The sequence below is a fragment of the Heteronotia binoei genome, chromosome 13 (genome assembly GCF_032191835.1).
Source record: "Heteronotia binoei isolate CCM8104 ecotype False Entrance Well chromosome 13, APGP_CSIRO_Hbin_v1, whole genome shotgun sequence".
NCBI lineage: Eukaryota > Metazoa > Chordata > Lepidosauria > Squamata > Gekkonidae > Heteronotia > Heteronotia binoei.
The window spans coordinates 67432529-67447802 of NC_083235.1; the positions used below are offsets into that span (position 1 = coordinate 67432529).

At 46.8% G+C, this 15274-nt stretch overlaps 1 protein-coding gene across 1 annotated transcript; it reads right to left on the bottom strand.

Moving 5' to 3' along the window:
• Positions 1–1668: 1668 nt before the first annotated feature.
• Positions 1669–12080, bottom strand: MIF4GD (MIF4G domain containing). Its single transcript, XM_060253079.1, has 6 exons — positions 11965–12080; positions 6386–6520; positions 5656–5765; positions 3590–3745; positions 2448–2540; positions 1669–2178 (listed from the first exon to the last, which is right to left on the bottom strand). Exons 2-6 carry the CDS (start codon positions 6465–6467, stop codon positions 1951–1953), a joined length of 669 nt encoding a protein of 222 aa, XP_060109062.1. The 5' UTR covers positions 6468–6520; positions 11965–12080; the 3' UTR covers positions 1669–1950.
• Between the last annotated feature and the right edge of the window lie 3194 nt (positions 12081–15274).

The following is a 15274-nucleotide window of genomic DNA, read 5'->3' on the forward strand; positions in this document are numbered from 1 at the left end:
ATCCGGTTTGTATTTTTTTTTATTCATTGTTTTATTATGCTGTTAAGGGTTTTGAAATCCTTGGCTTGAAATAATTATTGCCAGTTATCTTGAAATCTTGAAATAATGATTGGGGAGGGACGGTGGCTCAGTGGTAGAGCATCTGCTTGGGAAGCAGAAGGTCCCAGGTTCAATCCCTGGCATCTCCAAAAAGGGTGCAGGCAAATAGGTGTGAAAAACCTCCGCTTGAGACCTTGGAGAGCCACTGCTGGTCAGGGGAGGGATGGTGGCTCAGTGGTAGAGCATCTGCTTGGGAAGCAGAAGGTCCCAGGTTCAATCCCTGGCATCTCCAAAAAAGGGTCCAGGCAAATAGGTGTGAAAAACCTCAGCTTGAGACCCTGGAGAGCTGCTGCCAGTCTGAGAAGACAATACTGACTTTGATGGACCAAAGGTCTGATTCAGTATAAGGCATCTTCATATGTTCATATGATTGCCAGTTCCGCTCAACAGAAGTGACAATATGCTGGAAAAGTGGCCAGTTTTCTATTAACAATATCAACCAGCAACAGGAAGCATGATGCAACTATCTGCCGTTGGTTGGTAATGAAAGGTGGCAGGAAAAATGGCACATGGACCAAACAACTTTGAGAGTTCAGAGCAAAGGAAACTTGCCCAGATGTCATTCCTGTCTCATAGTGACTGCAAATACCGTTTCTAGAAGCTCTCAAAATGGCTTGTAAGGAAGCAAACAAATTCTTTGCTAGTGCTTTGATTAACAGAATCCCCCCCTTTTTCCCTTTTCAACCAAAGGATAAATTAAGATCAGCTATGGAAAAGCCAGAGATCATTAAAGAAGAATCTGCTAAGCAGAGGGTGAAAAGGGTTACTAAAGTCTATAGAATTATTCTCTGGCTAGTTTTAAACACTGCTCCATCTAAGTGCACATTTCAATCAGCATCTGCAAGTCAGCCTCCAGGGGGCAGCAAATCCAACCTGAAAATAAGATGTTTGGGGAGGGACGGTGGCTCAGTGGTAGAGCATCTGCTTGGGAAGCAGAAGGTCCCAGGTTCAATCCCCAGCATCTCCCACTAAAAAGGGTCCAGGCAAATAGGTGTGAAAAACCTCAGCTTGAGACCCTGGAGAGCCGCTGCCAGTCTGAGAAGACAATACTGACTTTGATGGACCGAGGGTCTGATTCAGTATAAGGCAGCTTCATATGTTCATGGGCAGGGACGGTGGCTCAGTGGTAAAGCACCTGCGTGGGAAGCAGAAGGTCCCACGTTCAATCCCCGGCATCTCCAACTAAAAAGGGTCCAGGCAAGTAGGTGTGAAAAACCTCAGCTTGAGACCCTGGAGAGCCGCTGCCAGTCTGAGAAGACAATACTGACTTTGATGGACCGAGGGTCTGATTCAGTATAAAGCAGCTTCATATGTTCATGGGGAGGGACGGTGGCTCAGTGGTAAAGCACCTGTGTGGTAAGCAGAAGGTCCCACATTCAATCCCCGGCATCTCCAGCTAAAAAGGATCCAGGCAACTAGGTGTGAAAAACCTCAGCTTGAGACCCTGGAGAGCCGCTGCCAGTCTGAGTAGACAATACTGACTTTGATGGACCGAAGGTCTGATTCAGTATAAGGCAGCTTCATATGTGCATATGTCCAAATCTATGAAGAAAAGGCCAACCCAGCTTGTGACTGATCAGTACAGGTCTCTATTTAGTGCAATGCTGTGCAAACAGCAGTTCTAAAATAATATTTTCTCCTAAATCAGGCTGCCCTCCTCCCCCAGTTTCAGCCGCCAGTTCCCTAGAATAAAAGGACTATTAAGCGAATGTGTTATACATTCTACGTACAAAAAGTGATAGGGGAAGAAAAGTTAAAAATAGTCACAGTTTTTGTTTGGTTTGAAGTTTGCTGGTGAAAAGCAGTCGAAATCCAACCCTTGCCTCTGGGCAGGCGACAGCAACTATCCACTCAATCTGTGACCTCGCTGTAATAGTATTTCTGGGCTGCTTCCGTCATCTTCCAGTCGGCTGCCCGGAACTCAACAATCTCCAGCAGTAGCAACTGGGAAAGGGAGCTGAGTCCCTCCTGCAGCAGGAAGCCGTCCCTTAGGAGGGAAAAGAGCTCATCCATCCTCTGGGAGTTCATCTTCTCAAGCTGCTCCCCGATACGGTGCAGCTGCAGCACCAGGCAGTCCACCTTAGCAGAAGGAAAAAAGAAAAGAATGGGTTCTGTCAAGGTGCAGCTACTGAATGACATCCCTCATGGCCCCAGGTTGAATTTAGCACAAAACCAGATGAGCCAGGAAAGGATGGAGCTGGTGATCCTCTCCTCCTTGTGCAAAGATGCAAACTGATCAGTGGAGATTCTCCAGCCTCAAAGCAGCACAGCTGGAGCACAAGCAAGCAGAAGATGCCCTGTCATTGTCCAAACGGCTCTCATTCCTGCTGTGTCCTTGTGACACTCACCTCTTCCTCCTTCTGCAAGCTGTCAGGCTGGGCCAGTCGGAACAAGCAATCATAAACCGGGTTCACCAACGCCATCATGGGCATGTTGTTGACCTGTGAATGGGCAGTGTATTTGTCAAGAGATGTTAGAAGCATAACTGAATTTTTGAAGACACCCCTTTTTTTTTTGCAAAAACACTTGTTTTAAGCTGTCTATGATCTCAAAGATTTCCGGTTTTCACGGCTGGTAACATCATTAGCGTTTGTAGAATCTTTTGGGCTCAAGTGCCGTGTTCTACTGGAGAAAGTTTTCCTTCCAGACGTTTCGTTCTCGGCTGCGGAGAACATCCTCAGTGGCGTTGCAGCCGGAGCAGGCGGTCTGACCCTCTTGGCTGGGCTCAGTCAATGCACAGCAGCCAAGAAGGTCAGAGTGCCTGCTCCGGCTGCAACGCCACTGAGGATGTTCTCCGCAGCTGAGAACGAAACGTCTGGAAGAAAAACTTTCTCCAGTAGAACACGGCACTTGAGCCCGAAAGATTCTACAAACGCTAATGTCTATGATCTGTTTTTTAGTGTGTATATTTTTACGACGGGTGTGGTTTTCTTTCTCCTAATGTTTTGTTTTTATTATTTTTTATTTTGTAAGCCATCTTCAGCGGGTTCCTGAAGAGGCCACGTAAAGATTTTTCTAAATAAATGATAACAAATCAATAAAAATTGTAGGAGCTTAGAAAAGCTAAACAGATCGCAAAACGACCACTAAAGAATTCTCTTTAAAGGATCGTGTGTGATGATGCATAAAATTCAAGCCTGCAGCACTGGATGCACAATTTCAAGGAAGCTTTTCCTTATAAAAGCTCATGCTGCATGTCTCTTGCAGTGTTCTCTCTAAGCTGGGTTAGCATGAGCTAGCTCACAAGACTTTGAGCCTCCAGCTCACACAGTTTGGCCTTAGCTCAGGAAGGATGACCCCAGAGCACACTCATTGATGCAGGAGCTCACAACTTTAATGCCAGCAGCTCACAAAGTAGAGGCAGATTCAAATACACACGTTCCCTCATTGGGAGAGGAACGCGTGAAGAGACCTTTGATCCGATCAACAATTCAGAAGTTTGCTTTAGAGATGTCAAAGAAGAGACATCCTCTCAGCATGGTTCCCTTACCCTCAAGTAATCAAAGATGTTACAGATAAAGGTGACGTAGCAGATCCAGGCTTGGCGAGAACGAGCTCGCAGTTCATCACGGTCTTTGTATTCCTGCTGAAGTCGGTTGAGAAGACTTCGCCGGAAGACACTCTGGCCAACTTTCTTGTTTTCCGCCTGTAACAAAGATATGGACCCCAGGGCCAGTTTGGTGCAGTGGTTAAGAGTGGCAAACTCTAACCTGGAGAACCGGGTTTGATTCCCCACTCCTCCACATGCAGTCAGCTGAGTGACCCTGGACCAGTCACAGTTCTCTCAGAAATCTCTCAGCCCCACCTACCTGGGGAGGGAAGAGGAAGGGAAGGAGATTGTAAGTCGCTCTGAGACTCCAAGTGAAGGATGGGGTATAAATCCAGCTCTTCTTCTTCAGTGTGGGGACCAAGGTTCAAATCCCCACTCTGCCATGGAAGCTCCCTGGGTGACTTTCATCCAGTCATACTCACTTGGCCTAACCTACTTCACAGGGTTGTTGTGAGAACAAAATGGAGGAGAGGAGAATGACAGAAGCTGCTCTGCATCCCAAACGGGGAGAAGGGCAAAGTATAAATAAAAGAAATATACGTGTGCCTCTTAACTGCCTGGGTATACCTCTCATTACTTGGACCCCATCGCTGTTCAGGAAAAGGATGTGGCACGAAGCAGGAGCCAACAGGGGCAAAACTGAAGATGGGCCATGAATGGGTTTTGCTCACCAAGTCTGGGCTGCTGTTGGAGGGGCAGATTCATCTTCTATCCTCTAAGCTGGGCTGGATACCCAGGGCATGCCGTACTAAGCTCCATCTGCAGGAAAGGAATCATGGCTGGTGGCAGCGCCAAGATGAACAGCATGCACTGCTTTAAGGCAACCTACAGGCTCCTTTTAGGTTGGGGTTTTTTTTAAGTGAAAACAAAACTTCATTCTCTTCCAGCCACCTCCCATCTGTCCCAAGGCCATCAATTATCCTGGAAACGTAAAACAGAGGGAGAGCCAGCGTGGTGTAGCGGCTGGAGTGTTGATCTGGGAGACCCAGGTTCAAATCTCCATTTTTGCTCTAAAAGCTCACTGGATGACTTCAGGCCACACTCTCGGCCTAACCTACTTCACAGGTTGCCGTGAGGATAAAATTGGAAAAGTGGAGAATGACATTGTAAACTGCTTTGAGAGAAATGCAAAGTGTAAAATCCAAGAGAAGAAACAAAGGGAAAACGGAATTTTTCAAAGAAATGCTTTCAGAATAGTTAAGATGACAACAAACCCATTTTAGAGTACTCGTGTACTTTTGAAAAGAGAATGACAGGTGGGAAAGACACCATAATAAGAAAGTAAATAAAAGGCATGCAAGACCGGAGTTGCTCAGCTGAACTGAAGTCTTATGTTGAGATGTGATTTACTTTTTATCATTAATGAAAGCAGTGTTCGGTATGTGCAAACTGGATCATTGCTTATGAACATATGAAGCTGCCTTATACTGAATCAGACCCTCGGTCCATCAAAGTCAGTATTGTCTTCTCAGACTGGCAGCGGCTCTCCAGGGTCTCAAGCTGAGGTTTTTCACACCTATTTGCCTGGACCCTTTTTTTGGGAGATGCCAAGGATTGAACCTGGGACCTTCTACTTACCAAGCAGATGCTTTACCACTGAGCCACTGTCCCTCCATCTCCATCACCTACTGCCTGGACCCTTTTTAGTTGGAGATGCCAAGATTGAATCTGGGGCCTTCTGCTTCCCAAGCAGATGCTCTACCACTGAGCCACCGTCCCTCCCCTGACCAGCAGTGGCTCTCCAGGGTCTCAAGCTGAGGTTTTTCACACCTATTTGCCTGGACCCTTTTTTGGAGATGCCAGGGATTGAACCTGGGACCTTCTGTTTACCAAGCAGATGCTCTACCACTGAGCCACCGTCCCTCCCCTAATGACATGGTTGACAGTACAGAACAAATTGCCAATACCATTTTTTAATGTTGCACACCGATGGTTTTAAGAAACATGTTCTGTGTTTACAATATAAAGGAATGCATAATGTGAAATATGGACTCTCGGTTTCCCACCTGAATGATGGTGTAGCAAATACGCCCGGCTTCTTTGCTGAATACACAGTCTTTGAGGGACTGGTCCACAATTACATTGGCCACTTTCTCCAGGTCCACGCTGCTGGGGTCTGCAGAAAGTGATGCAACAGCAACGCTAGTAACAGTGACTGGGGAAAAATACACATCGGCATATCTCTGAACATCTAAAATAGTGCAATTAATGAGTCCTTTATTACCGAATCCCTTAATTTTTTTTCGGGCTGCTTAGTTTATGGACCTTCTATGGACTGCTCCAACAAACCTCTCCTCATCAGTCTTTTTGCAAGACCACCATTAATTATTCCATTTTAAAGGGGAGAAATCGGAGATTGAGAGGTGAATGATATGCTGAAAGCTACTCCGTGATCGACCCGAGCTGTAGCTACAATGTAAGTTTGATTCCGTTTCAAACCTGTCGAAGTGCCAGGGCTCCCATCAAAGAAAATCTGGAAGCTATAGTCCTCCTGTAAAGCGAGCTGGGATCCAAATAAAGTATATTTGGAATCATCATGAAAACAGAATTTCCAGGGTTTTCTCTCTTTTTGGGGGGAGGCAGGGGGGAGAAATGGTAAGTGTTATGGTTTCAAACTAGTTAAAATACATAATGGTAATAGGTCTCTAAAAATTTCAGATTCAGCAGTTTTAAAATTCAATCACATTGATTTCTGCGGGGGGGGGGAAATACAAGGAGAAAGACAGAGATGCCAACCTTTGAGGGCTGTTTTCAGTAGCTGCTGAATCTCGAGATCAAATGAGTGTATTTTATAGTCATCTTTGCCCGTGTCTCCCATCTCTTGCTCTGCTTCAGTGGTGTGAGGTCAGGAAAGCAGCAGAGAGTGACGAACTGTAGACAGAAAAGAGGTCAGAGACAGATTATTCAGACAAGAAAGGAGTTTGAACTAGATTTCAGACACTCTGGTTTGCTACAGAGCAGGAAACAAGTACCAGTCATATGAGAGGAACAACAATGCAAATGAGCCACTGAAAATTAGTGCAGTGTTGGAACGAAACCTCTTCAACCACAGCTCTTAACTTTTTCTCCCTCTACCAGATAATTTTGAATCAAGACTTCACACTGTACCATTCATTCTGTTTACATAAGAGGGGGTTTGGAGGAGGGGGGAAAGGGATATCTTTATTTTGCGTTAAAAACATCCAGCCTTACCTCCCCACCCTGTTCAATTCCAAGCCCGAATGCTTATTGCCCAGCTTCTAAACAATGAATCAACGAATAGCCAAACACACTGCTCACTCATCAGAATTCACTGGCTACGACATCTGCTTATGCTGCAAGCAGGCAACTGCTGGGTGATTATACAAGACATCATTCTGGGGGCAGGGTGGAGAAATCACATAACCTGGGATCCAATCGAATGGGCAAGCTCCAGAGGAAAACCCCCGCTGAGTAACCAATTAGCCCCTACCAACTCAAGAGGCCTTGGCCTTTCTTCAAGCTCCTCGTTCTCTTCACTTTTCAGCCTCCAGTTTTATGTCATGGGCCCTTCTTGGTCTCCACAGTCAAGTCCATCTGTTATGGTTCCCATTGGGGATGGCCACAAACTGGCCCACAAATCTAAATTTCTGATGAAAACCACCAAGTTTGTGAATCCTCCAGTGGCAGTGGGTTTTCAGAGGAATGGGCAGTTTGTGGCACCTGCTTTGGGGGGCTACTACCCCCCCCCCTCCAGCCAATCCTCACCAAACTTGAAGGGCAGGTAGAGAGGCATCCCAGGGAGGTCCACTGTGAGTCTGGTGCCTCTAGCTTGCGGGGAAGGGGGACGTTCAACTCAAAACAGTCCAATGCATCATCAACGACTTACAACCGCTATTGAACAATGACAGCTCTCTTTCACAAGTATTGGGGAGCAAACCTTTTCTTGCACACAGACAACACCCCCAATCTCAAATAACTCCTCAATCACAATAAATGCAACATCTCTTTTGAACACAGACGTTGGTAGCAGAGCTTGCAATAAATCCAGATGCCAACTTTGCTGCCACATATAGCCATAATCACATATAGCCATAACCACTGGACCTAACATCAACTACACCATCTCAGGCTCATTCATTTGCTCATCTTCCAATGCTGTATATGCCATTAAATGCCAACAGTGCCCTTCAGTTCTATACATAGGACAAACAGGTCAAACCCTATGCCAAAGGATAAAATGGATACAAATCTGACATCAGGAATCATAAAACTCGCCCAACCCGCCTCTCCCCATATGAGCCCCCCTCCCCTGGTTCTGAGGTCAGCTGCACAACATCTTCTCATGATCCCTGGGCCTAAGGACACCCGACTGGCTTCAACGAGGGCCAGGGCCTTTTCGGTCTGGGCCCCTACCTGGTGGAATGAGCACCCACTGGAGATCCAGGCTCTGTGGGACTTGTTTAAGTTTTGCAGGGCCTGTAAGACGGAGCTCTTCCGCCAGGCTTTTAATTGATCCAGCAAGTGTCTCCTGAAATCATCGCTCCCCCCAGCACCTTATGCTTGTTATGCTGAACATTACCAGCCTATATGTGGTCTATGACCTGTTGCCAATGATGTGGATCATGGTTTTTGTCAATTATGTAATTATGAGATTATCTAGTTTGGATGTAGTTTGTTTGATGTTTTGTAAGGTTTTTTAATGTTGTAAGCCTCCCAGAGCCCGCTTGCGGGATAGGGTGGGATATAAATTGAAAAATTAAATTAAAACAGAGAAACTTGTAGGAGAACACTTCAACCTTCCAGGACATTCAACTGGTGACCTCAAAGTAGCTGTTTTATTGCAAAGGAACTTCAAGAACAGAACGGAGAGGGAAATTGCTGAATTACAACACTTGGAACAAATTTCTCTCCAGGACTCAACAGGGATATTGGTTTTTTATTTCATTACATATGCTAAACCCATTTTCACCCAACAGAGTTATAAATCCACTGTATTTTAATGTATTCCTTTTTTGTATTAGTGTACTGCGATAATGGTTATAATGGCACCTGTCTTTTTGGCCACTGTGTGACAGAGTGTTGAACTGGATGGGCCATTGGCCTGATCCAACATGGCTTCTCTTATGTTCTTAAGTTTTATTCAGGGTGTAAGCTTTTGTGTGCCGGCACGCTTTGTTGGACAATGAAATGGAACACATTGAACGGTGCTACACAGAGGAGGTGGGCAATGAGTTAGCATGCAGATCTGTTTTTAACAGATTAAAAGAATGACAACTTTGGTCTGGTTATTATCTGCATGAGTTCAATTGCAGGGGGAACAGCAAAGGCAATAAACATGTCAGAACTGAAGAATGATGGTGAGAGCCTGTCATAAGGTTACTTAATTGCTGAGTAATAAATTTAGATTCCGTTATCGTCCTCTTGAGCATCTTTCTCTTAGAGGTGTTTCTGTCCACCCTAATTTCATCCTAACAATTTCTGCATGTGGTTACTCTCACCATGTGCAGAAATTATTATACAGTTCCTCTAGCATGCGTATCAAGTAGATTTTTCACTTTTATCATGCTCTTTTAAAAGAGGTATTGTGGGGTGATCAGAGGCTTTTCAGCAATTTCTGTCCTGTTCATTGTTGGACCATCAGCATGACTCAGTATAAGCCAGTTTCTTAACAGACCTCAGCTCACGCCTTCAGACAATTGCCCTCACCCTTGGAGTGGGTTTAGCTTTGCCATCCTTGCAACATGTGGCAGATTCAGTACATACAGGAAGAAGAAGAAGAAGAAGAAGAAGAAGAAGAAGAAGAAGAAGAAGAAGAAGAAGAAGAAGAAGAAGAAGAAGAAGAAGAAGAAGAAGAAGAAGAAGAAGAAGAAGAAGAAGAAGAAGAAGAAGAAGAAGAAGAAGAAGAAGATATTGGATTTATATCCCGCCCTCCATTCTGAAGAGTCTCAGAGCAGCCTACAATCTCCTTTACCTTCCTCCCCCACAACAGACACCCTGTGAGGTTGGTGGGGCTGGAGAGGGCTCTCACAGCAGCTGCCCTTTCAAGGACAGAGTCTCAGAGTGGCTCACAATCTCCTTTACCTTCCTCCCCCACAACAGACACCCTGTGAGGTGGGTGGGGCTGGAGAGGGCTCTCACAGCAGCTGCCCTTTCAAGGACAGAGTCTCAGAGTGGCTCACAATCTCCTTTACCTTCCTCCCCCACAACAGACACCCTGTGAGGTGGGTGGGGCTGGAGAGGGCTCTCTCAGCAGCTGCCCTTTCAAGGACAACCTCTGCCAGAGCTATGGCTGACCCAAGGCCATTCCAGAAGGTGCAAGTGGAGGAGTGGGGAATCAAACTTGGTTCTCCCAGATAAGAGTCCGCACACTTAACCACTACACCAAACTGGCATTCATGCCTTCACCACACATATAAAGTGTCTCCATATTTACAAACGCTTGATGTTCCCAAACACTTTTTTCCCGATAGAGGTCTGCCAAAGTTCAATGGACATGTGCCTGTTCCATGTACATACAAGGAGAGGAGAGCATAGTTTAGGTAACCCATTGTATGTATCTGACTGTCAGCTGACACGGATGCAAACAGGCCTGTGAATGGGAAGGGGCCTAGTTTGGCCACAACATGCTAAAGACTGGTTGTTTGGATGTGCTGCCACATCTCCAGATCTCCGTGTACTGTACATGGGAAAAAATGACTATTTTAAATCCAGGGAAAGCCAAGCCAAGTCACCACAGAAACGGCTCCGCCCACTTCAGAGCCGCAGGCTGACAAGTTTGTTTCTGCAGGGCTGCGATCATACACGCTCGATAAGGAGAGGGACGGTGGCTCAGTGGTAGAGCATCTGCTTGGGAAGCAGAAGGTCCCAGGTTCAATCCCCGGCATCTCCAAAAAAGGGTCCAGGCAACTAGGTGTGAAAAACCTCAGCTTGAGACCCTGGAGAGCCGCTGCTGGTCAGGGGAGGGATGGTGGCTCAGTGGTAGAGCATCTGCTTGGGAAGCAGAAGGTCCCAGGTTCAATCCCTGGCATCTCCAAAAAAGGGTCCAGGCAAATAGGTGTGAAAAACCTCAGCTTGAGACCCTGGAGAGCCACTGCTGGTCAGGGGAGGGACGGTGGTTCAGTGGTAGAGCATCTGCTTGGGAAGCAGAAGGTTCCAGGTTCAATCCCTGGCATCTCCAAAAAAGGGTCCAGGCAACTAGGTGTGAAAAACCTCAGCTTGAGACCCTGGAGAGCCGCTGCTGGTCAGGGGAGGGACGGTGGCTCAGTGGTAGAGCATCTGCTTGGGAAGCAGAAGGTCCCAGGTTCAATCCCTGGCATCTCCAAAAAAGGGTCCAGGCAACTAGGTGTGAAAAACCTCAGCTTGAGACCCTGGAGAGCCGCTGCTGGTCAGGGGAGGGATGGTGGCTCAGTGGTAGAGCATCTGCTTGGGAAGCAGAAGGTCCCAGGTTCAATCCCCGGCATCTCCAAAAAAGGGTCCAGGCAACTAGGTGTGAAAAACCTCAGCTTGAGACCCTGGAGAGCCGCTGCTGGTCAGGGGAGGGACGGTGGCTCAGTGGTAGAGCATCTGCTTGGGAAGCAGAAGGTCCCAGGTTCAATCACTGGCATCTCCAAAAAAGGGTCCAGGCAAATAGGCGTGAAAAACCTCAGCTTGAGACCCTGGAGAGCCACTGCTGGTCAGGGGAGGGACGGTGGCTCAGTGGTAGAGCATCTGCTTGGGAAGCAGAAGGTCCCAGGTTCAATCCCCAGCATCTCCAACTAAAAAGGGTCCAGGCAAATAGGCGTGAAAAACCTCAGCTTGAGACCCTGGAGAGCCGCTGCCAGTCTGAGTAGACAATACTGACTTTGATGGACCCAGGGTCTGATTCAGTAGAAGGCAGCTTCATATGTCCATAATAATGCACTTTCAATCCACTTTCCAACCGGGTTTTACTGAGTGAACTGGCAGAATCCAGCTGGAAACTGCACTGAGAGTGCCTTATTTAGCGCGCGTGGTCACAGCCAGACCAGAGGCGTCCCCACCCACCCCACCCCACCCCACCGAAGTGTCACCCACCTGCTTCCGGGTCTTCTCCTTCCCCCTCTCACTCTGACCGAAGCGCCTGCATTTTTATCTGGGGGAGACCAGCAGCTCCCAGCCCCTCCCCAATCCGCCCTCATTAATTCTTTTTGGTTTCTGGGTCGGGTCGTTGGAGGTAGATGAGGAAGAAGCCCACAGCCAAGCCCAGCAGCAGCAGCAGCAGGAAAGGGAGCAGCTCGAGCATGGAGTGCAGATGCAAAATGGGCATCCTTCGTCTTATTCGCCCCGCCGCCGGGAAAAGCGCCCAGCCGGCAAAATATCCCGGCCGCTGCTCTTACTTTTCAACCTCTCCGGCGTCCGGGAGCGACTCCCGCAAGACGGATTCTTTCCATGGCCTGCAAACCCCGGAGGGTTTCTTCTGAGGTCATTTCCCAGCAAGCCCAAGCGGAAGGGGGAGGAGAGATGATGACAGCGCGGCCGCAAGAGCGCTACCTGCAGGACGCCTCTGGCTCCCCGATCTTTTTGCTGTTGAACTTGTTGGAAGAGTTCAAACGAATGCAATGCAAAGACATTGCTGCTCCTGAAAAGAGAGGTTCTTCCTTCCAGCCAGGAGCGAAGGGAAGGCTTTTCTTTCCAAATTGAGATCTCATTCCGGATTAGTAGTTAGGGTTATCAACAACCCGCCTTGGCTCTTTAAAGGGAAAGGTAGTCCCCCTGTGCAAGCACCAGTCGTTTCTGACTCTGGGGTGACGTCTCATCACGGCAGACTTTTTACGGGGTGGTTTGGCCATTGCCTTCCCCAGTCATCTACACTCCCCGCCCCCCAGCAAGCTGGGTACTCATTTGACCGACCTCGAAAGCATGGAAGGCTGAGTCAACCTTGAGCCGGCTACCTGAACCCAGCTTCCGCTGGGATCGAACTCAGGTCGTGAGCGGAGAGTTTGCACTGCAGTGCTGCTGCTTTACCATTCAGCCCACTGCAGCAAAAAACAGAGTTTTGCAGCCCCTGGGAGAACGTTTTGTTCCAGCATAAGACTGTGTAAAAATTACATCTGAACAAGTGGGCTCTAATCTACAAAAGTTTCTACCTGAAACCTCTTTGTATTGTATTGATGCTTCATACTGCTCTAACCAGGCACATTTAGTTACATAATACTCTGTGCATAACCACTGAGTCTGCAGATACACAGGCCCCCGGCCACCTGTGGTAATGTTGCCAGATTCAGGTTGGGAAACTCCTGGAGATTTGTGGATGGACTCTGGGCAGGACAGGGACCTCAGTGGGGGAAAAGGCCACAGAGTCCACCCGCCAAAGCATCCATTTTCTACAGGAGAACTGATCTCTGTAGTTTGGCAGTGAGGTGTAATTCCCCAGAGCCCGCCTGGAGATTGGCATCCCCAAGAGGTAATTCTGAAAATAAGCACTCTATGGGCCTGTTTAGACGCACAGTTTAATCAGTTGTTTCTGCTGTTTCCTACTGGATTAAAAGTGGCTGATCAGACAGCAACAGCTGCCTCCCAGTAGTCAATCGTTGCGCTCCCCCCCCCCCCCAAAAAAATAATCCTTCTCCAAACTGGATTATTTTGTTACCTGCTCCTTTGCGGTGTTATTTGAGTTGTCTGGTTTCACCTCTCTAATGTGGATTAGAGGCTTAAGTCTCCTTTTAAGGGTGCTGGCGAACCCGGATGATATTGCACATCAAATTTTCTATGACTCATTCGTTAGCAATTGGTTGATGAAATTAAATTCTAAATTAGAGGAAAGTGATCTGAATATTGATTCTCTAGCCCTCATGTTTAAGAACGGGGCAAAAGCAATTATCAGAGACCGATTACTGAAATTGGAGGTGAAACAATCTCTGGCCAAAGTTGGGGGGACGTATATCCCAACCCTCTTTACAAGTGATCTTAAAAGTGCCAGGTATCTAGGAAAGATACAGCCAATTAAGATCAGGCGGATGCTGTCCTTGGCACGCTTGAACATTTTGGACACAGCAGTTCTGAGGGGCCGTTTCCATAAGATTCCGCTAGAAGACAGGATCTGTCCGTGCGGCCTGGAGGAGGTTGATACTGTTCTCCATCTTATTCTGAACTGTCTTTTCCATACAGAGGTAAGGTACAAACTTCTGCGGAACCACTTAATGCTAGCTGAATCTTTAAATCAGGCCCAAGTCTTGCACTTCCTCCTAGGGGACGGGTGTGATCAACTTTCCCTGGATCTTGCCAAGTTCCTATATGTTTCCGACCTTGACAGGAAGAAATTTAACACTGCTTGTATTTGAAAGAAAGTTGCCCTTAGTTAAGTATTGCCTATATCAGAAAATTTTATTATTACTTTGATGGTTGTACATAGTTATTATATTGTTTTGTGATATTTTAGCTTGGTGTTGTGTTGTTGTTGTATTGTTATCGATGTGTTGTGTTGTTGTTGTTGATTGGCCTAGAGCCGTATTAAACTGACTGACTGACTGACTGACCTCTCAGTTTTCTCCATCTGGATAGTTCTGCTGCGAATGTTAACCAACTTCCAGATGTCTGAAGGCTGTCCCAGAGCAAAAGGAACCTCAGACATCCAGTTTACAGTCACCATTTTTTTTTTTTTAGTTCTTAGTGATATGCGCATAACCACATAATGTTTTCTGACCTATGCGCATGCACATATGTGCATAACAGTGGGGAAAACAAAACAAAGATAACTGCATGGTGCCGTCATGTGGACAGCAGAAGATGGTTTCACTGTGGAGTGATTCAAATTGCAGTATGGCGATATGATCAATAACATCCGGAACAAAGATATTCAGAACAGAACCAGGTCAGTTTAACACGGACTCAACACGCTGTGTGAACAGGGCCTATGAATGAAAGCTCTAACCCACTCTTCCTCAGTCACTACACAACTTGATTCCAGGACCTTCCAACAATGATCAATCGGAAAACAAAGGGAGAGAACTTAAATCGCGTGGATTCAGGCAGAATTAACTGATACCATCCTTATTAGGAAAACATTCAGTACACAGCGATAAAGGTAGTACATTACAGAAGAAGGTGCAGATGGAGGGGAGGCACTGTATCTCATGATCAAATATGACAATAATTTTTTCATTGTTTAGTAAATATTACATCTGCAAGATCCCTCCTCCGCTAGAGGCAGGGATCCAAGAATTGCCTTACCGATAAGCATTCAGGCGTTGCTATAAGATTCTGGGACCAGAAAAAAATAGGCCATTTTTAAAAGGCCCTTCAAAAACTTCACTCCCATCATTTAAAAACCTCACTCCTTCATTTTAGCCTCTCCTTTGTCACAACTTTTGCTACTCCTACTTTATGACTATTCCCTGCGAGGGACTAGAAGGCAGGGGACCATGCTCTGAGGGAGGTTCTGGAGTTGTAAGACACTCCCGGGACAGGCCTATTGGTGACTGCTGAGAACGACTGCGTGCTGGAATCCACAGCTGAGGAAGGATAGAGGAACTGATGCCTTGTCTTCAGAGGAAGCGTCAGATGATCAAAATGGGCAAAACAATTGAAACAGGCTGTATTCACACTTACTTTTGCAAAGAACAGCAGTAGTCCAGCAGAGAGCCAATTTGGTGTAGCGGTTAAGAGCCGCAGATTCTAATTTGGAGAACCGGGTTTGATTTCCTCACT